We start from the raw sequence: 17,092 nt of genomic DNA on the forward strand, positions 1-17,092 counted from the left end.
ACCACTCTCAAAACTCATTTCTCTCTCTTAATCTTTAAATCTCAGCCACTATAAAGTCATAAGCCATATGTATAAATACTCTATACCTTAATCTAACCTCATAGGATTGCCAATCCTATCAACACTTTCAAACTACCAATCAATTCAGTAGTGACTGACATTTACAAATGATTAATATCAACTAAACTGATCATTCTGAACTCTTCTTTTCTTTCAAATGAATATGAATGTTAAAACAAGAGAGGTATGAATGAAACTTGTAATGGCCACATACACTATCCTTGTACAAGTTTGAAACCAGCAATGGATCACCAGCTCGGATGCTTCTTTGATTAATAAAGACAAATAATAATAATAATAATAATAATAATAATAAAGATAATTCCCATGAAAATTTAAGCATATTTTCTAATTCCATGACATCTCTTTATCTGTTGTAACATTCTTATTAACAGATTAAAAGCTATACTCTTATTTGCCGATTGCTCTATGTTTTTTCTCCCTTTATCGAGCCTCTCAGTTTTCCACTGTATAAAATACAAAGCACCTCCAGATTATTTCCATCTCCAATCTCTACCTATGAGTCGAAGTCAAAGTCAACATTCTTCAACCAGATGCAATGAGATCATTGATCAGAGAGCATGCATTCTGGTATCACTACGACACCCTAATACTTTTGTTTCTTGACAGCTCCAATTCACAGAAGAAAGGTGAACTAAGTATATTCTTGAAGGCCTGCATGCTTGAGATTGTTCTGCCTGCAGACTGCTAAGAATTAGATCATCCAAATGAAGAAAGGAAGAGAGAAACAAAGGAATCAGATTCACCCAGATACCTTAACTGAATCACGCAGAAGCAGAGACTTCATGCACATGATCGTAAGAGACATTTGGTGCAGACCACAGATTGTTCGTGCAGAAAATGACTCGAAATCAGCAATTGCGTGCAGGTCGGCGTTGAACAATTTGATGATGGCAGTCACACACCATGAAAAATAATTAACCTGAACAAATCCATTTCAGTCGGGGCATCGCAAGCTCGAAAGATGTACATGCAATTCCGACTCTCAGCTTCTGCAATCGTCGAAAAGCTTAATCGATGACCAGCTCAGACGGTCTGATGTACTCCAATAAATGAACTTCTCACTAGAGAAAAGTAGCTTAAGTACACTAGCTATAGCGAGAACCTAAATATGTGAATTATAAACTGAGGGCAGTCAAAATGCCTCTAAATGCCAAAGACATTACATTGGCATTTAGTTGAAGAAAAGTTTTGATACCTTACAATCAGCACATTATGCTACCACATAATATACAATTTTAACACAATTGCTCACAGGAAAGCAAAAGCAAAGGAATGAGACAGTAGTTCTGAGTTAAAAAGCCAAGCTTAATTTACCATCTATGATCCAAGGATGTCGTGAACCACAACGAAAAGAAAACTTGTCATACCCATCTAAAGAGAGACATTCAACAAATAAACAGTGCAGAGTATCCCCATCTTCCCCATGTAACATTTAAATGAAAATACCTACTGAAAGAAGTAATTAACAGCTGCCCAGAAAATGTGATACTAAACTTGCTACGTTTACATGTGCCAGCAGTCTCATCTAAAAGCAGATACGAAGGTTAACAAATGCATGCATTGTTGTTACAGGCAGTAGGTGATGCTACACCTGATATTTATCTACAACAGTTTCAAGACGATGCATATGATATGTTGAATAAAAGTAAGCATTGTTGTCACTGGTGACCGCTTGCACCAGCCCTCGATAGCCAGCCTTTCGAAGACTATACTCTACATATGAACCACCATATTTACAAACATCTATGCAAGTTAGCACTTATGAAAAGATATAGCATGTTGATTACTTGACCTAAGCCAGTGTTATATATATAATTCTATTATTTGATCAATAAAAGTAGGCTTTGAATATAAAACAAAGATACATATAACAACCCTTGTGAATATTTCAGTTCATGGGAAAGTAAGTAGCTCACAACACCCTGTTCTCGCCCCTTTCCGACAAAAGAGAATAGATGAAAAACGATCAGTAGATTAACCAGCATGCAACGTGACAGAGCAACAAATCAAATGCGGAAAATGAGATCTCTATTAAAAAAAAAAAGACTGATGAATTGTTGCAAGAGTATAGCTTGCTCACAGCATTACTCAATCCTTAAAAGCTTATTGTGAAAATTACTCTAAGAATAGCTATTCTACATGCAAGTTACCAGAGATCAAAGCACAAAATGCAAAACACCAATGACAAGACATATATATATACCAATCACCAACGAAACTTGATTGCACTGAGAAGCAAAAATAATAATAATAATAAAGATAAGGTATTATTGATAGAAGGTTTTCTAAACAAACTTACAAAAACAAATTAATTACCTCAAAATTTTCAAGCGGGCTTCCTCATTTGTAAAAATCATCTTGCCTTTTTTTTTTATTTCTTTACTTGGAAAGAGATTGCGAACTGTAGGCCTCCCAGCAATCAGCAAGATCCTACTATTTCCCATAGTTATCAACGTGAATGTAAATTGGCGGAATATGACCCGATGTTGCAACCTTGACAACAAGTCCTACAATACAACTATAACACATCAGTAAAACTACAGATCCGTAATATTTAAAAGAAAAGTTACAACGCGAATAAATATAGGACAAAAATACTGAAGAAAATTGAAGGAAAACATGAAATAGATTGATTATTACATTGCCTGGAAGGTCAGAGATATGTTTGAAAGGAGTTTGCCTTCTTCATAACTTGATTTTTCCATTACCATGATGTTATGTTAATTCTGCCATCAATTCATCAATCTTCATTGTGATTGCAATCAACTCTGAAGTCATCTATCAAAACTTTTACAATGAGAGTTGATATTGCATATCCTTGTTAATGGAAACTTAGGACCTAGGAACGAAATGAAGCTGCATTAAATCGCAAAGGCCAGTTCAATGGAGAAACCTCCAAATTCTTGTTGATTTAGAGAAAGATTCCCGAGTAACCAAAAACAGGGGAAGGCAAAAATTACTCTATCAGCAATTATATCCGATTCACACTAAAGGCACAAGCAAGCTACAAAGAAAAAAATACAAGTTTTAGAACATGGAATCCTATAGATTAGATTACTACTGTAAATTTGAAGACTGCAACCGGTCTTTTACCCACACCATCACTCCAACAGCCTCACAGCCACTTCGTCCCGTAAGAAGACCAGCTCAATGATCGTAGGGCAATGTTCCAAAATATGCGAAGATTAACTATTTCGTCGATGAATCCCCGTCGTCATGACTGTTCAGAGATAGCACCTAATCCACGAAGAACAACACAATCCACTCTACGAACTATTTGCTACTCGATCAAATTAAGGAATTGATACTGACCGGAGTGCCAACCGCCCAACCTTTGACAGAAAACCTTTCGAGAAACCATTCACTTGGAAGAAAGCGGGCGCGGCGCTCAAAACCCACCCTGCCGAAGCAACATTTCGAAGACCATCAGACCCACCCCTCCCTCTCAAACTCAAATCCATCGGAAAGGACAAGCAAAGACGACGACTTGCCAACACAAAAGGGACAACCTCCGTATCATCTCCAAATCTGGACCTAGCGATCCACGGCCGAACCTCCCCACGGCCGAAAGGCACGGCATCGTCGACGCTGAATGGGAAACGGAATCGGAGAACTTACGCACGAATCACGTGCTCTGAGAATTCTCGCCGACGGAGACGGTCAACTTCGCCCCGCGCGTCGAAGTGGAGCGACAGCGCCGTCATATCGCACTTGGGCTTAATAATTCAAATTGGGCGTCGGCCCATCAAAGCCCAATAACCCTCGAATGCATCAATCACTTAGTGTACCACTAAATATACTACCAATTCACATACTCCTTAACAACAAACAAACACACCACAATCTTACATTATGTTTTGATTGATAAGACATGAAGATTATCTTAATATAAAGCTTGTCATTTAATGCACAATCTCCAAGTACAACACCAAGTACCAATGCTTCCCTATCCTAATAATATAAATGCGCCTAGTGTTGTCTTGAGCATGTGAGCTTAGGCATGCATGACCTTGGTTAACGAGAAACGGTCTCTCATAATAGTAGTTAAGGGTTCATAAGATATAGGATGATATTGTAGATTATCCATCCCCCTTGGTTTTATTCAAGGCAATGGGAGGAGGGTGGGTCTCATCTTGATGTCTTCCTAGGAATGTGTAAAGTAGGGAACTGCACATCCGTTGGGTTTCACCCAATCTCACTTGAAAGACTTCTCTTTTGTTGTCTTCTCGGGTGCCAATCACACATGATGGGTGTATAAATGCTCCCTACATGTGAATCTCTCCTTTGTTTAACCCACTGATTCCTCTCCATTATTTTAAGGTTCTCCAACTTGGAGAGGAAGCGTCGACATTGATGATAGGATAGTATCCTAAACACTTATTAGCTTCCTAGCAACGAGTTTTCCGAAAGAGACTCCATCAATGTATATATGTGCAAGGTGTTTGACTTTATTCTCATGCTCTATTTGCTTCCTTGTCTCGCTTGATGTTGGTATCAAAAGCATTAGCCAACATTTGAGCTGAAGCAGCAACTGAGCTGTGTATCATCAGCCTATAAACAATGAGCCTTGTGTTATTGTTTTGTGGCCTCCATCCACATGCATGAAACACTGGTGTAGATAGTAGGTCTGTGGACCAGGATGGATGGACAGAGAGAAGAGAGGAACTGCCTTGTTCTATTTCAGGACAGGAGAAAGAAAGATCCATGTGCTTTCGTTTCAAAGCCTTGGAAGCTGTAATCTGGTCCTAACTCCTGTTTCTGAAGCAAAACATGCATGCTAAGGCTCTTGCCCACCTGGTCACGGTATGCACTGCTACTTTGGCCTCTCAAAACTCTTGTTTGTGTGATAGAATAGAATAGAATAGATGGCCAAGGAAAGAGGCAGGAGAGATACAACATTGATGGCATCATCACATTGGGATACCGAGCCTAAATGGAGCTCCTGTGGCTGCGTGCACGAAGAACCCTAGAAAAGCAGCACATGATGCAGGGTTTCCTGTCGCTTCTTCCCTTCCATTCGGGCGCACCTTCCCATGCTACCTTCCTTCCTGCGTTCTCTCTCTCCCCCCTCCTTCGCCCTCCGCTTTCTTTCTTTAATCATTGAGCCGCAAGCCAACCACGGAGGGGCATGAACAACCCTAAGATGGCCAAAGGAGGCGGTTCTGTCCACAATCGACCCGCCTACAAAGGTCGGTTTCCAAAGCCATGCACTTCCCGAGGCACCAAAGGTGGGGCTTATTGGAAGCCAGCGTGCTGCTTCCTCTCCACAGTTGTCCAACTCGGCTGACCCGGAATAGTAGTATCATGGAGTTCCCACAGGGAAGACCTGTAGAGGCCGTCATCATATCCTCCCGTCCGTCTTCTTTTCCATGCAAACTTTGTCTAGTAGTAAGTTGAGAGTCGGGAGAAATATGTGGCGATGGAGCTTATCTGACCCACCAAAGAAGAAGATAAAAGCTTGTCTATCGAAAGTTTCAGATCTAACACATGTCCTTCACGCACGCAATAATGAAGAAAGGTACAATGTTCACTGAATCATTGGACGTAAACATAGTTACTTCTCAGTTAATAATATCGATAAGGGTATATTTTCTTCATGTTTGTTTGTGTCTAAATGATAGAAAAAATATTTATTTTAATCCTAACTTGGATCAATAATTAACCCCGTGTGAACATTAGTCTAAAATAAATAAAAAAATTAAAAATTATCAAGTTATGATAATCGATATTTCTTATTTTTTATTATGTTATCGACTTAAACCTCAGTCAAAAACATCATAAAAATCATTCGATTTTGATTTTTATAAAATCGATCGTAGAAACAATCATTCGATTCGATGTCACAAAACAAGCGTTCAAACACCTTATAACTATCGAGCGAACATTCGAACCTCTCTTTCGATCACGTCATACTAACTTGATCGATTATCATCGATACAAGTAATAAAAATGATGTGACTTTGAACGTGAAAAGAAATATCAGACTTTAACAAAGTGGGTATCGGACCTTCAGCTCCCACAAGCTACCATTTAAGACAGATAAGAAAAAGAAGGTGGTGGGGATGGAGGATTATTGAGAAACATGAGCCCCTCAACTGTGTCGGCCATAAGGAGACTAGCTACGTCCTCTCTCTCTCTCTCTCTCTCTCTCTCTCTCTCTCTCTCTCTCTCTACTTAGATCAGGGTTACATTGTGATGGTAAGAATTAAGTCATGTTAAAATGCTTCACCGATTTGACGAATAACAACGCTCAAAGCTAAGATGATGTATAGATGGAAAGAGAGAAAAAAGATGTAAAAAACATCAGACATTGAAAGCTCAATGACCAACAAAGATTCATACAAGTAGGACTTGTAGGTAAAGGGGAGGGAGGGACCTTTACTTTTTGTCTTTGGGGTGACCAATGTGGACCATCAGTAGTTGACACATCGGTGTCACGCCTCGGTGTTGGATTCCAGGGGAGACTAGAGAAGCGAGATGGCAAGACGAGGACGACGATGACTTTGTCTTCTTTCTATCCATCTCTCTCTCTCTCTCTCTCTCTCTCTCTCTCTCTCTCTCTCTCTTTATTTTCTCGTCACTATCACTATCTTGATATCTGTGGGGTCCGCCGTAGCGTGGGGCATGGATAGCCACATGATTGATGGCCCTGATTTGGGTCGATTTTATACACCACGCTTTTGCTTTGGTGGGTAGTGCTTTTTTTACTTGCATCCTTAAATAATAATAATAATAATAATAATTTTAACCTATTTAGATAGATATTTTACCAAAAAAGTTTTAGTATTAGATTTTTACCCCTTGTGATCACTTTGTTTTGTATCGAATTAACGAAAATATTTCTCCATCAATCACCCATCACATTTGGGTAAAAAACTAATACTATACTCTTTTAGATAAAAATATCGAATATATATTTTATAAAAAAATTCATTATTATGCTTATTAATTAAATTAAAATTAAATATTAATTCATCTCATGGATCAAGATTATCAAATCTCATGATAAGATAAGATGATTATTAATCCACCGATATGAATTTATGATTATTGCACTTGTTAATCAGTGTCAAAGTTGAATATTAATAGTTTGCCTCCTAATTAACTTATATTATGATAGATAAGATGATGATTACTAATAATTCAAGTGAGTCTCTAATATCATAATAGTTATTTTGAGTAAAATCAATTTTACCTTATTCATACTGATATGAAAAATGTAGTTAATCGAGCTCTCGTACGCTAACTCTTGATTGACCCGAAATATTGATCATACCAACCTCATCTTCTCTCCGAGTAAGAAGAGTTCCATTGTTTCTTATCCCCTAAAATTTTATCGGCTCACTTTATATTTTTCATATTATGATTGCAATAGTTTTATATATTTTTAGACTTTACAGCATGATATTCCATTATCGTAGCAAAGGAGACAATAATGGATGAGGAGGACATGTAAGACAATGCAACACATATTCCAACTTGGACAAACATAGTACTGTAGCTGCTCTACATTTCATATCCAATGATGAAAGGCTGGAAAGTGGATATTTGCAAATCTTTATCTGTACTGTAACCTTTTGCATTTTATTCTTTTACCTATATATGTGTGTGATTTCTTGGTTATAGATCTACCTACTTTGGACATTTGATGGTCCTCTAAACTTTAATGATGTTTTATCCCAAGGGTGTCTCTCCCAAATTTTGTTTTATTCTAGTACACCACTATATAATTGATCTACTTCACTATATAATTGATAAGAAATATATTAACGATCACGTAAAAATTATCGTAAAAAGAAACGGTACATGTTACCCTTCGCTCATCTACCCGATAAAAGTTCAAGATTTGCCATTCGAAACTCTCTCCCTTGTTGTCAACGTGAACAAAATGTCGCAAGAGAAACGTTGGAGTGGTTTCAGATTGTCCACTCCGAAGTCTAGTATAAAAATTAATCTTTGAAGCTATGTCAAGAGGAGCATTTTTCCAAAAAAAAATCATACCCGCTTAGGGACCTTCGATCATTAACTTAAGTGTTAAAAAGATTGAGTTGAAAATTTTTTCTTGACATCAGTTTTAGTACAGGTAGCGTCCTAGGAACTCGATGCTTACACCTAGGAGCCATCTTAGTCATCATATTCGATACTCTTATGTCATTGGGTTTGAACCATGTCTAGTTGATTCACATATTGATAATGATTTTTTTCGATAAATAATGATAAAAAAATTTCTCTTACATTATCTACCTCATCCATTCTCTCTCTAAACTACAAATATCTTATTATTCTGATTTGATGAGATAACTAACTCATTAATTTATTAAATATAAATAATTAATTAAAAAATATTGAAGTTTACTTTTGGAAGACGGTTGAAATCTTCATCCACTTAGGAAACTAAATTAAACTATTACAATTAATACTTGTCATTTACACAAATCCATCCTATATAGTTTTAACGTAGGTTAATAACCAACAACTTCAAATGAGCAACTTATATTTGGGACTCGAGACTTTAGGGTGTTATCTATATAAGATTCAAATTTGAATAGATAAAAACATGGATTCACATTCCAAATTTAGGATCAACATGAATTATATTATATATATATATAAATATAAATATAATATAATATAATCCAGTATAGATACGGGAGTCAAACCAAATCCAATAAATTCATCAGATCCAAAATGAACAAGTACATAAGAGTTTTTGAATTAAGTTCGTACTGATCGATCAAATAGTAATACTCTCATGGACTTGTTTTGCATGTGATGAGAGTGTCTTTTTAAAGGTTATATATTGTGATTATAGTACTAAACATCGATTAATCTATCAACAAAAAGAAGGGGGTGGGGGAGGGGGAAGAACACGAGATGAGACCACCACCTTTCAAAGCCTTTGTTTGTGCCTATCCACGAGCATGTACTTGTACATGTGCATGGGTGCTCGTGTGAATTGTGGTGAACCATTTGTTTATTGTGCTTAAGCCTTCCATTATAGATCAGATGCGAAGGAGGACAAAAGCTACTGATAGATTAACGAGGACATGTCATGGCCGATGGCTTCCATGGAACCAAAAGCTTAAGCACATAGATAGGTTTGTGTTCGAGACAAGACTTCTTTTCCGAGGAACAGCTGTGCCTTCTTCCTAATCTCTATCGATGCATGGAATAATCTCTCACTAGTTTGGCAGGATTGGAGGTCACGCGAGGGGTACTCTCGAGTTAAGTTGGTGACATTAAAATGCCACCATTAGCTTTGCAAGATGAGATTATTAAGGCACCAACAAAAGCTTTATGGAGATCTGTGTTTGAGTAAGCATGCATGAGGTTGTGTTATTAAGCATAAAGATTGTGAGTTTTTTCTCAATCTATATTTGTGGATGCAGAATCAATTTACTCCCTATTTTTATTTAAATAATTTAAATTAATTTTAAAAATATTTTTCATACGTAGAAAGTTATCAAATGTCAATATCTATTAATTGTTGATTATTAATTATCATATGTCAACACCTACGTTTGCAAATGTGTTGCATAAGCTTTTTGACCGTATCACAGTTAATTGTGTTAGAAAATTTATGGGTCGATAGGTGAAGAATTGAGACACTGATAACACACAAAAAACAAAAACAAACAATTAGAATCATCATAATCGCTTGTAGTTTCTTCATGCTATTACTGTTGATCTCATCTCTCTCCATTTACAATTAGTATGCTATAAATAGGATTCCTGCATTTTACTTAAAAACTATGCGATCCATTTAATATATTAATATATCGAGTTTGATGATGAACTTAATGATTATGTTATTAACCAAAAAAACATTGGCATTCAACACAAAACGATGACACAAAGTTTAATGTTTTATTATTTTGATTCGGTATGTATCATAATCAATGAAATATCTCCTTAAATACTTTATTTATTTTTTTATCTATTAAGTTAAGATTTAAGATGTCCAAATACTAAAAGAAAATATGATACATGAATTAAGCAAAGAGTTACTTATATAGTCAAAAAAAAATTTTTTTTTATTGAAAACTAGTTCATTTGAATCAAACTTTTTTGTCTAGAAACTTTAAACTATAAATATAAATAAAATAGGGAGACTTATACAAGGAAATCGAGCATTTTACATAGAAAATATCACATATTGGGCTTTTATCTAATGACATTCTTTAATTGATTTATCTTAGAGGGTCCTTTTTTTATTAATTAGATAAAAAATATCTTTTTATCTTCTACCGGTCACTCACTCGCATTGCCCATCGCCTGTTATGAGCGGCTTTGCCCATCGCCTCTACTTCCTGCTCTCATTACGAGCGGTACCACCCCTCCTTACCACTATCACCACCAGTATTATCGTTCTTTTTACCTTCTAATGTAATCGTCATCTTATCTCTCATCGTTAGTAATAAGGTCTTATCCTTATTCTCGTCACTGTTTCTATGTCTTCCCTTCACCTTCTAGCATCATCGTCACCCCACCTCTTCTTATTAGTAATAAAGGGCTCATCCTTCCAGAAGAAACGGTATATGTAATAAGTTATCTATCAACATCTATTTTAAGATAAAAAAAATAAATAAATATAATTTTTTATTATTATCATATATCAACATATATGTTTTTACATGTGTTGCATAAGTTTTTTTCCCTTATCATAGTTAATTTTTATTGAGTTAGAAAACTTATCGATCCATAGGCGAAGAAAAGAGACACCGATAACCAATATATATATATATATATATTCATAAAAAATTAGTCTTCGTACTTTTATTGTTGAATATTTTAATATATTGAGCTCAATGATGAACTTAATAATCATGTTATTAACAAAAAAAACATTGGCATCCAACACAAAAAATGATGATGCAAAACTTAAATCTTTTATTTTGATTATATACATATCTCATTCATTGCAATATATCCTCAAATAAATTATTTTTTAAACTATTATGTTAACATTTAAGATGTCCAAATACTTGAAACTATAAATACTAGAGAGAGAGAAAGAGAGAGACTTATCAAATACTTTAAATACTAGAGAGAGAGAGAGAGAGAGAGAGAGAGAGGGGTTGGGTAAAGGTTCAATAGGTCTAAGAATTGGGTGGTGGAATCACGTGCGATTTCATCTTTGCTAATGCACACCCACTCACCTTTTCACGCAATAGATTTATGAGGTTAGCGTGGAGGGAGCAATGAACACTTCCAGCGGAGTTTGCTACGAAAGGAGAAAGTGGCAGCCTCATCCTCTCTTACCATATCAACACCACACGTTGGCGGCCATGGAGAAGTCTAAATTGGCTTTGTGAGAGAGAGGTCATCAATCAATCTCTCATCTAAACTGCACTTCGATACGTAGAAGAACATAATTAATCAGAGATAATCTCATCCATCCCACAGCCATTTGATATTTCAAGACCATAACAATGATACTTACTATTTACTTGTTTTTAATGGCAAAGCTAATAAGATGTTGAATAATAATATTGAGCTACACTGTCCTAATCTTCATTATGACTTTGTTTGTAGATCTCAATGCTGATACAACATTCATATAGTTGACCACAAACAATTATTGTTCTACTTTGGTTAATTTTTGTTATCACCTCATTGTATTACATTTGACACTTAATATAGTGATATGAAAATATTTTTTATGATTACAAAATTTGGTATCAGAACATTGCAACTAATCAGCATCTTCAAACTTTAAATCATGTACATAATTGTCAGGTTAATAATATTTTGGGTATTAGAAAATCATACCATCATCTTTAGATTTTGTATTTAGTGCTCCTAATTGAATAGAAGAACTTGCTTTATATATATATATATATATATATATATATATATATATATATATATATATATATATATATATATATATATATATCTTTGCCTAGAAATATTATGAGAAATGAGATTTGTGTGTGGATAGAGATTTATGGTCATGTAAGTATGTAAAGGGTCAAAAACCTGTGAGCAGACCACCAAATCTGTTGTTGGCATGTCCAAATCCAATAATTTACTGTCACCACCCCCACACCCTAAAAGGAAAACCAGGCTGGTTTCTGTGAGCTGAAGCCCAAACCAAAAATGCCTTCACTTCACTCCTCCCTGCACCTCCCACCACCATAAGAATGCTGCCTCTGCTGGTCCCACTCTCCCCCCTCCCAAAGCTTCCATCTCATGAGCCCTCCTCTCCACTCATTGCCACTTTGGTCATACATTGGAGATGGACTTCGGTGGTGTGGTGAGCATGGACGGGTTTGTAGGTGCTTCCTCAGGGGGTGGCAGCCTTCTGTCTTGCTCCCTGACCACCTCAAACGCCCAAGTCTGCAGGCCAAAGGGGCTCCCCGGCTGTGGCTTTCAGAAGCTTGGGAGGTCTGCTGAACCTGATGACTGTGATTGGAGATCCCTCAAGATGGCCAGAACCGAGGCAATGGTGACAGCACCCAACGAGGCACCTCCTTTCCTGCCGGGATCCACCACCACCCCTCACTCTCTCTTCCCTTATGGGGAGCAAATGCTCAGCTTCTCATCGACCTCCAAGCAAGATGCTTTGATGCTCAGCTGTGAAGGGGCCCTGCCTTACTACTGCTCACCATCAGCATCTTCTCCCACACCTTCCTCTTACCTTAGGAGTGCAGGTAACCGGCACCAACTGTTAGATCTCTGTGTTGTCGAAGCTGGGATTTTGGCGCAAGAAGGAGCTTGGTTGTAGCGTGTGGTGATCTGCTTGATCCCAGTATTTATCAGTAGAGGGTCTTTTCATGGCATTTTCTTCGATTGTTATATATATATATATATATATTTTTTTTTTTTTCTGTGAGTCTTGTCAAGCGAAAAAGCTGGGTTTTTGTGCTTCCTGGTTGGGTCTTGTCTTCGCCGGTTTTCATTTGGGAGGTCATCTGCTCTCTTCCTTCTCATGTAAGAAAGAGCAAAGTGGGATAAAGACCATTAGGAAGAGGAAATGGCTTACTGCATTACGTCTTCCTTTGGGGGTACTCCTTGTTGCTTCTCTGAAGGAAAATGACTGCAAGATGCCAAAACAAAAGAGAAGAGAAAGGAATATGAACATCCGATGTGATGGTTTCTACAGCTTGTTGTGCTTCTTCCTTTGGTGGTTGCACGCAAGTCATGGGTACTGTGACACATCAGCCACGCCCCCCTCCTCTCCTCCCCCTCCCCCCCCCTTGAGGCATATTCTTGTTATTTGGGGTCGACATTTTGTTTGTGCAGGATCTGCTCTCCGTCTTCCTTCCCCTCTCTGTCACCTCTTCTGAGAAGGTTATCACTCTTTCCTTGTTTCTGGTGTACAGGGTTGTATTCTGGGAGCTCTGATGTGAACATTAATGGGGTTTTGGCAAGGGTGAGAGGGCCCTTCACCCCATCTCAGTGGCTGGAGCTGGAACACCAGGCCTTGATTTACAAGTACATCGTTGCCAAAGTTGCTATCCCACCCAATCTGCTCACCCCTATCAGGAGAAGCCTCAGTTCTTCTGGGTTCCATCCCTTATCGGCTGGACCTTTTGGTTCAAATTCATGTAAGCCTATCTACTCTTCCGAAAATAACAGGGACAAGTGTTTACACATAATAACTTGTTGGTTTCTGTTCTTGTATGAAAAGTATATCTTCTAGGAATCAGTCAAATCTTGTTCATTTCCTAAGATCTCAGCTCGGTACAGAATTAATGGCAGATCCTCTTTAAGCTTGTTAGAGATGAACACATTCCTTTTAAACAGTGGTTCTTGAAGAGTTACTTTCTACCTTTCTTTCAAATACTGTATTGAGCTTCTGCTGAACCTTTTTCTCCTTTTTTTTTTCATTTATAATTATCATTTTTTTAAAGATGTATGTAATTTTTTTATAAAAAGCAAATGTATACAAGTCTGTTTTTTGTGATACCCTGTTGATTTCAATTATTGGGACTATGTGATTTCAGCTATACTTTTTATATGTCACTGGTAGAGTTAGCAATCTTTTTAGCATAACCTGTTCATTTTTGTAGTGGGCTGGGGACCTTTCTATCTGGGATATTCTGGAAATGCTGATCCAGAACCCGGTAGGTGTCGTCGGACTGACGGAAAGAAATGGCGGTGCTCGAGGGATGCAGTCGCCGACCAGAAGTACTGTGAGCGTCACATGAACCGGGGCCGCCATCGTTCAAGAAAGCATGTGGAAGGCCAATCTGGCCATGCCGCGAAAGCGATGCCTGTTATCGCTGCTTCACAGTCAGCTACAGCAGTTTCTGGTGCTGGGTCATCCAGTAGCCTTGGTAGTGCGCAGCCGCAAACTAAAACCTTGCAGCCAAATGTTCGTGAAGTTTGCACTGCACCATTCAACATGTAAAGAGAACTAGTAACGCTTTACTTTTGTTTTCGATTGATATCTTTTGTTTCCAATCATTAAAAATACGATATTTATATCTCCACATATTAGTCATATGCTTTTTCTTGGTCATTTGTTTAAGCATAGTTTGTCCGGTGCATCGATTGCTATATTTCAATGTTCTAATGGAATTTTATTTGTAAGTTATAATATTGGCACAATTTTATGCTGAAAATATGCAGAATATTTGAGTTATCGGTAACAACATCCTCCTTTTTCAATCGATTGCTAACTTAACTGTTGTGTGCAGGATGGTGATGAACAAGGAAAATGCCAATGACCAAAGACAAGATCCTGTGAGCCTCTCCATGTTGACTTCTATGAACCCAAAACCCACTAGTTCCTTATTTTCAATCCCAGAACATCACAATGCCTTTGAAACCACCTCATCCCGAGCGGATCTTCAACTTGTTGCTACCGATTCCCATTTGAACCCTGCAACTAGGTCTTTCTCAGATAAAAGCTGTATCGCTTCTCCGAAGCTCCAAGTCCCACGACCGCAGTCCCATCCCCTTCACCACTTCATCGATGATTGGTCAAAAACTCAATCGGATCGTTCTACCATTACTTGGCCTGAGATAGAAGAAATGCAGTTTGAAAGAACTCAACTCTCTATGTCGATACCAGTGGCTTCCTCAGAGTTCTCGTCCTCCTCTTCTCCTCACCATGAAAACCTTACGCTTTCACCCCTTAAGCTGTCACGGGAATACAATCTCCCTCACATGGATTCGAGGATAAATGTGCTGAGTGAGGTGAACCAAAGACAGATAAGCTGGATACCGATATCCTGGGAGACTTCCATGGCTGGTCCTCTGGGAGAGGCCCTTGCCAACACCAGTAGCATGCCCAAGGATCAAAGCAAAAACTGCTCATCGTCGTCATCTCTAAACCTCTTGACCGACGGCTGGGATTCAAGCCCTCGGATGGAGTCCTCTCCGACGGGTGTTCTGCAGAAGACTTCATTTGGTTCTCTTACGAGCAGCACCGGGAGTAACCCGAGGGCAGAGAACAGGAAGGCTCATGAGAGCACCGCAAGCTTGTCCGATGACCTCCTTGGCCCGACCCTTGTAGGTCCTCCAACCATCCCCTCGCTTTGAGCTTTTGGAATGAGGACTGCATCACTGATGATGTCAAGTTATGTTTCTTGATTGGTCTTTATTTGTCTTTCTATTATGTTTGCTCTCTGTGAACTCTTTGGATGGCGGTCTGTGTTGTGTGGATTGTTAGTGAGACCTTGTTGTGAAGAATATGGCACTCCACCAACTTTTACTCGACTGAAAAGATGATGAGGAGATGATATTTAAGTACCAATTGCTTCTCTGTGCTATATTGTTCGTCTTTCCAACAACAATTTGTGGATGTGCCTTTGTCTGGGTTCTTCTTCAGAATGCTATGTGTATCATTGTTGGTCATCTGATTGGAATTCAGTGCGTCTTCATCCTTCTTGATGGGGACAAACTATGCTTGATTTTGAGATGATGCCATGGATTTGTTGAGCTGCAATAGGAGAAGCATATCATGCATCTCAACTGTTGAGGAGAGGAGCAGAATCCATGCAACACATGAGACAGCCCCAAAATATATTTTTTTAAAAAAATTAAAATATATTTTCATTACATTAAATGACATAGATAATGTTGGATTCGAACCTGAGATTTATACAGTTATGTATTAATCAATCCGTATATCTTAATAAAAATTATTATATTTACATATTATAAATATAATAAAAATCATATATAATATATTTATTTATTTTGATAATAAATTCACGTTACAACTGGTTGGGAAATAATTATATAGATGACTTTTGTGTGGGTCGATTCCTCCCTCCATTTACTATTTTTGCTATCGTATTAGATATTACCCTATGAGAATCATGGCAACTATTTCGGCATCGATACAGAGCGACCAAAAGGTGATGATTTACTACGAGTCTGATGCGACCTTCGTTTGTTGGGCTTGTGATACATTTGTCCATGGTGTCAACTTTCTTGTGGCTCGCCACGTCTACTAAGCTACTTGTACTCTCTCGACGTTGGCTATCACGTCTCCGGCACAAGTCCACGACGGGTTCACCCCCTCTATGCTTCTTATTATCTCGATCCTACTACCTCTCCTTCGCACTTTGTGGCTTTCTTATCCTTTAGCTCTTGTCTTTCTACCTCAAAGTCAACAATGGTACTTTAGGCGAAGAAGCTCTAGATCCTCAATGGATGGCCACAAAATGACGATGCGAGGTGGTTGAGGAGCGGGTGGAGGCCATCTTGCTAGGATGGAGATAGAGGATGGGGTTGTTGAGCGAATGACAATGCGTAGAAGTGACGACCCATGTGGTTAGCCTACACTAGGAAATGACTATGGCCCTACCATTGCTGATAGCCCTAGCGACTATGTTGTGGTTTGCCATCAAGCTTCGAGAGTAGGATGCGACAGTAGAAAGGGGCAGTTAGGTGATGCTTCAATGACTAGAGGTGTGCTCTAGAGTGCCTATGATGCTACTCGCCACCATCGCATTGTGGATTGCCTAGGTCACCAAGCGTGAAACCCGAGTCATCAATGTAGTTGTCGAGCGACACTGATGTAGATGCAAAGCGTCGACATTTGCAT

The 17,092-nt window shown here is 38.2% G+C and overlaps 1 protein-coding gene and 1 long non-coding RNA gene across 4 annotated transcripts; one reads left to right on the forward strand and one right to left on the reverse strand.

The window, feature by feature from the left end:
- Positions 1–255: 255 nt before the first annotated feature.
- LOC135679631 (uncharacterized) lies at positions 256–3,842 on the reverse strand. 2 transcript variants are annotated; one of them, XR_010515317.1, is made up of 5 exons: positions 3,594–3,842; positions 2,725–3,484; positions 2,401–2,591; positions 836–1,145; positions 256–765 (listed from the first exon to the last, which is right to left on the reverse strand). It is a non-coding gene; the product is annotated as an uncharacterized LOC135679631 (long non-coding RNA). The 2 variants fall into 2 exon arrangements; XR_010515316.1 differs by having other exon boundaries at positions 836–1,073; positions 3,594–3,839.
- Positions 3,843–12,115: 8,273 nt separating this feature from the next.
- LOC135581016 (growth-regulating factor 6-like) lies at positions 12,116–15,821 on the forward strand. 2 transcript variants are annotated; one of them, XM_065193595.1, is made up of 4 exons: positions 12,116–12,740; positions 13,413–13,637; positions 14,103–14,439; positions 14,733–15,821. In XM_065193595.1, exons 1-4 carry the CDS (start codon positions 12,326–12,328, stop codon positions 15,577–15,579), a joined length of 1,824 nt encoding a protein of 607 aa, XP_065049667.1. In that variant the 5' UTR covers positions 12,116–12,325; the 3' UTR covers positions 15,580–15,821. The 2 variants fall into 2 exon arrangements, with proteins under 2 accessions (XP_065049667.1, XP_065049668.1); XM_065193596.1 differs by lacking the exon at positions 12,116–12,740 and adding an exon at positions 12,934–13,234.
- Positions 15,822–17,092: the final 1,271 nt, after the last annotated feature.

This window comes from Musa acuminata, chromosome BXJ1-7 (genome assembly GCF_036884655.1).
Source record: "Musa acuminata AAA Group cultivar baxijiao chromosome BXJ1-7, Cavendish_Baxijiao_AAA, whole genome shotgun sequence".
Taxonomy (NCBI): Eukaryota; Viridiplantae; Streptophyta; class Magnoliopsida; order Zingiberales; family Musaceae; genus Musa; species Musa acuminata.

Bases quoted from the DNA above. Each gene is read 5' to 3' on its own strand.
- LOC135581016 (XM_065193595.1), top strand. From the start codon at position 12,326: ATGGACTTCGGTGGTGTGGTGAGCATGGACGGGTTTGTAGGTGCTTCC. The intron at 13,638-14,102 runs GTAAGCCTATCT...TCATTTTTGTAG, and splicing joins ACCTTTTGGTTCAAATTCAT to TGGGCTGGGGACCTTTCTAT. The intron at 14,440-14,732 runs GTAAAGAGAACT...TGTTGTGTGCAG, and splicing joins TGCACTGCACCATTCAACAT to GATGGTGATGAACAAGGAAA.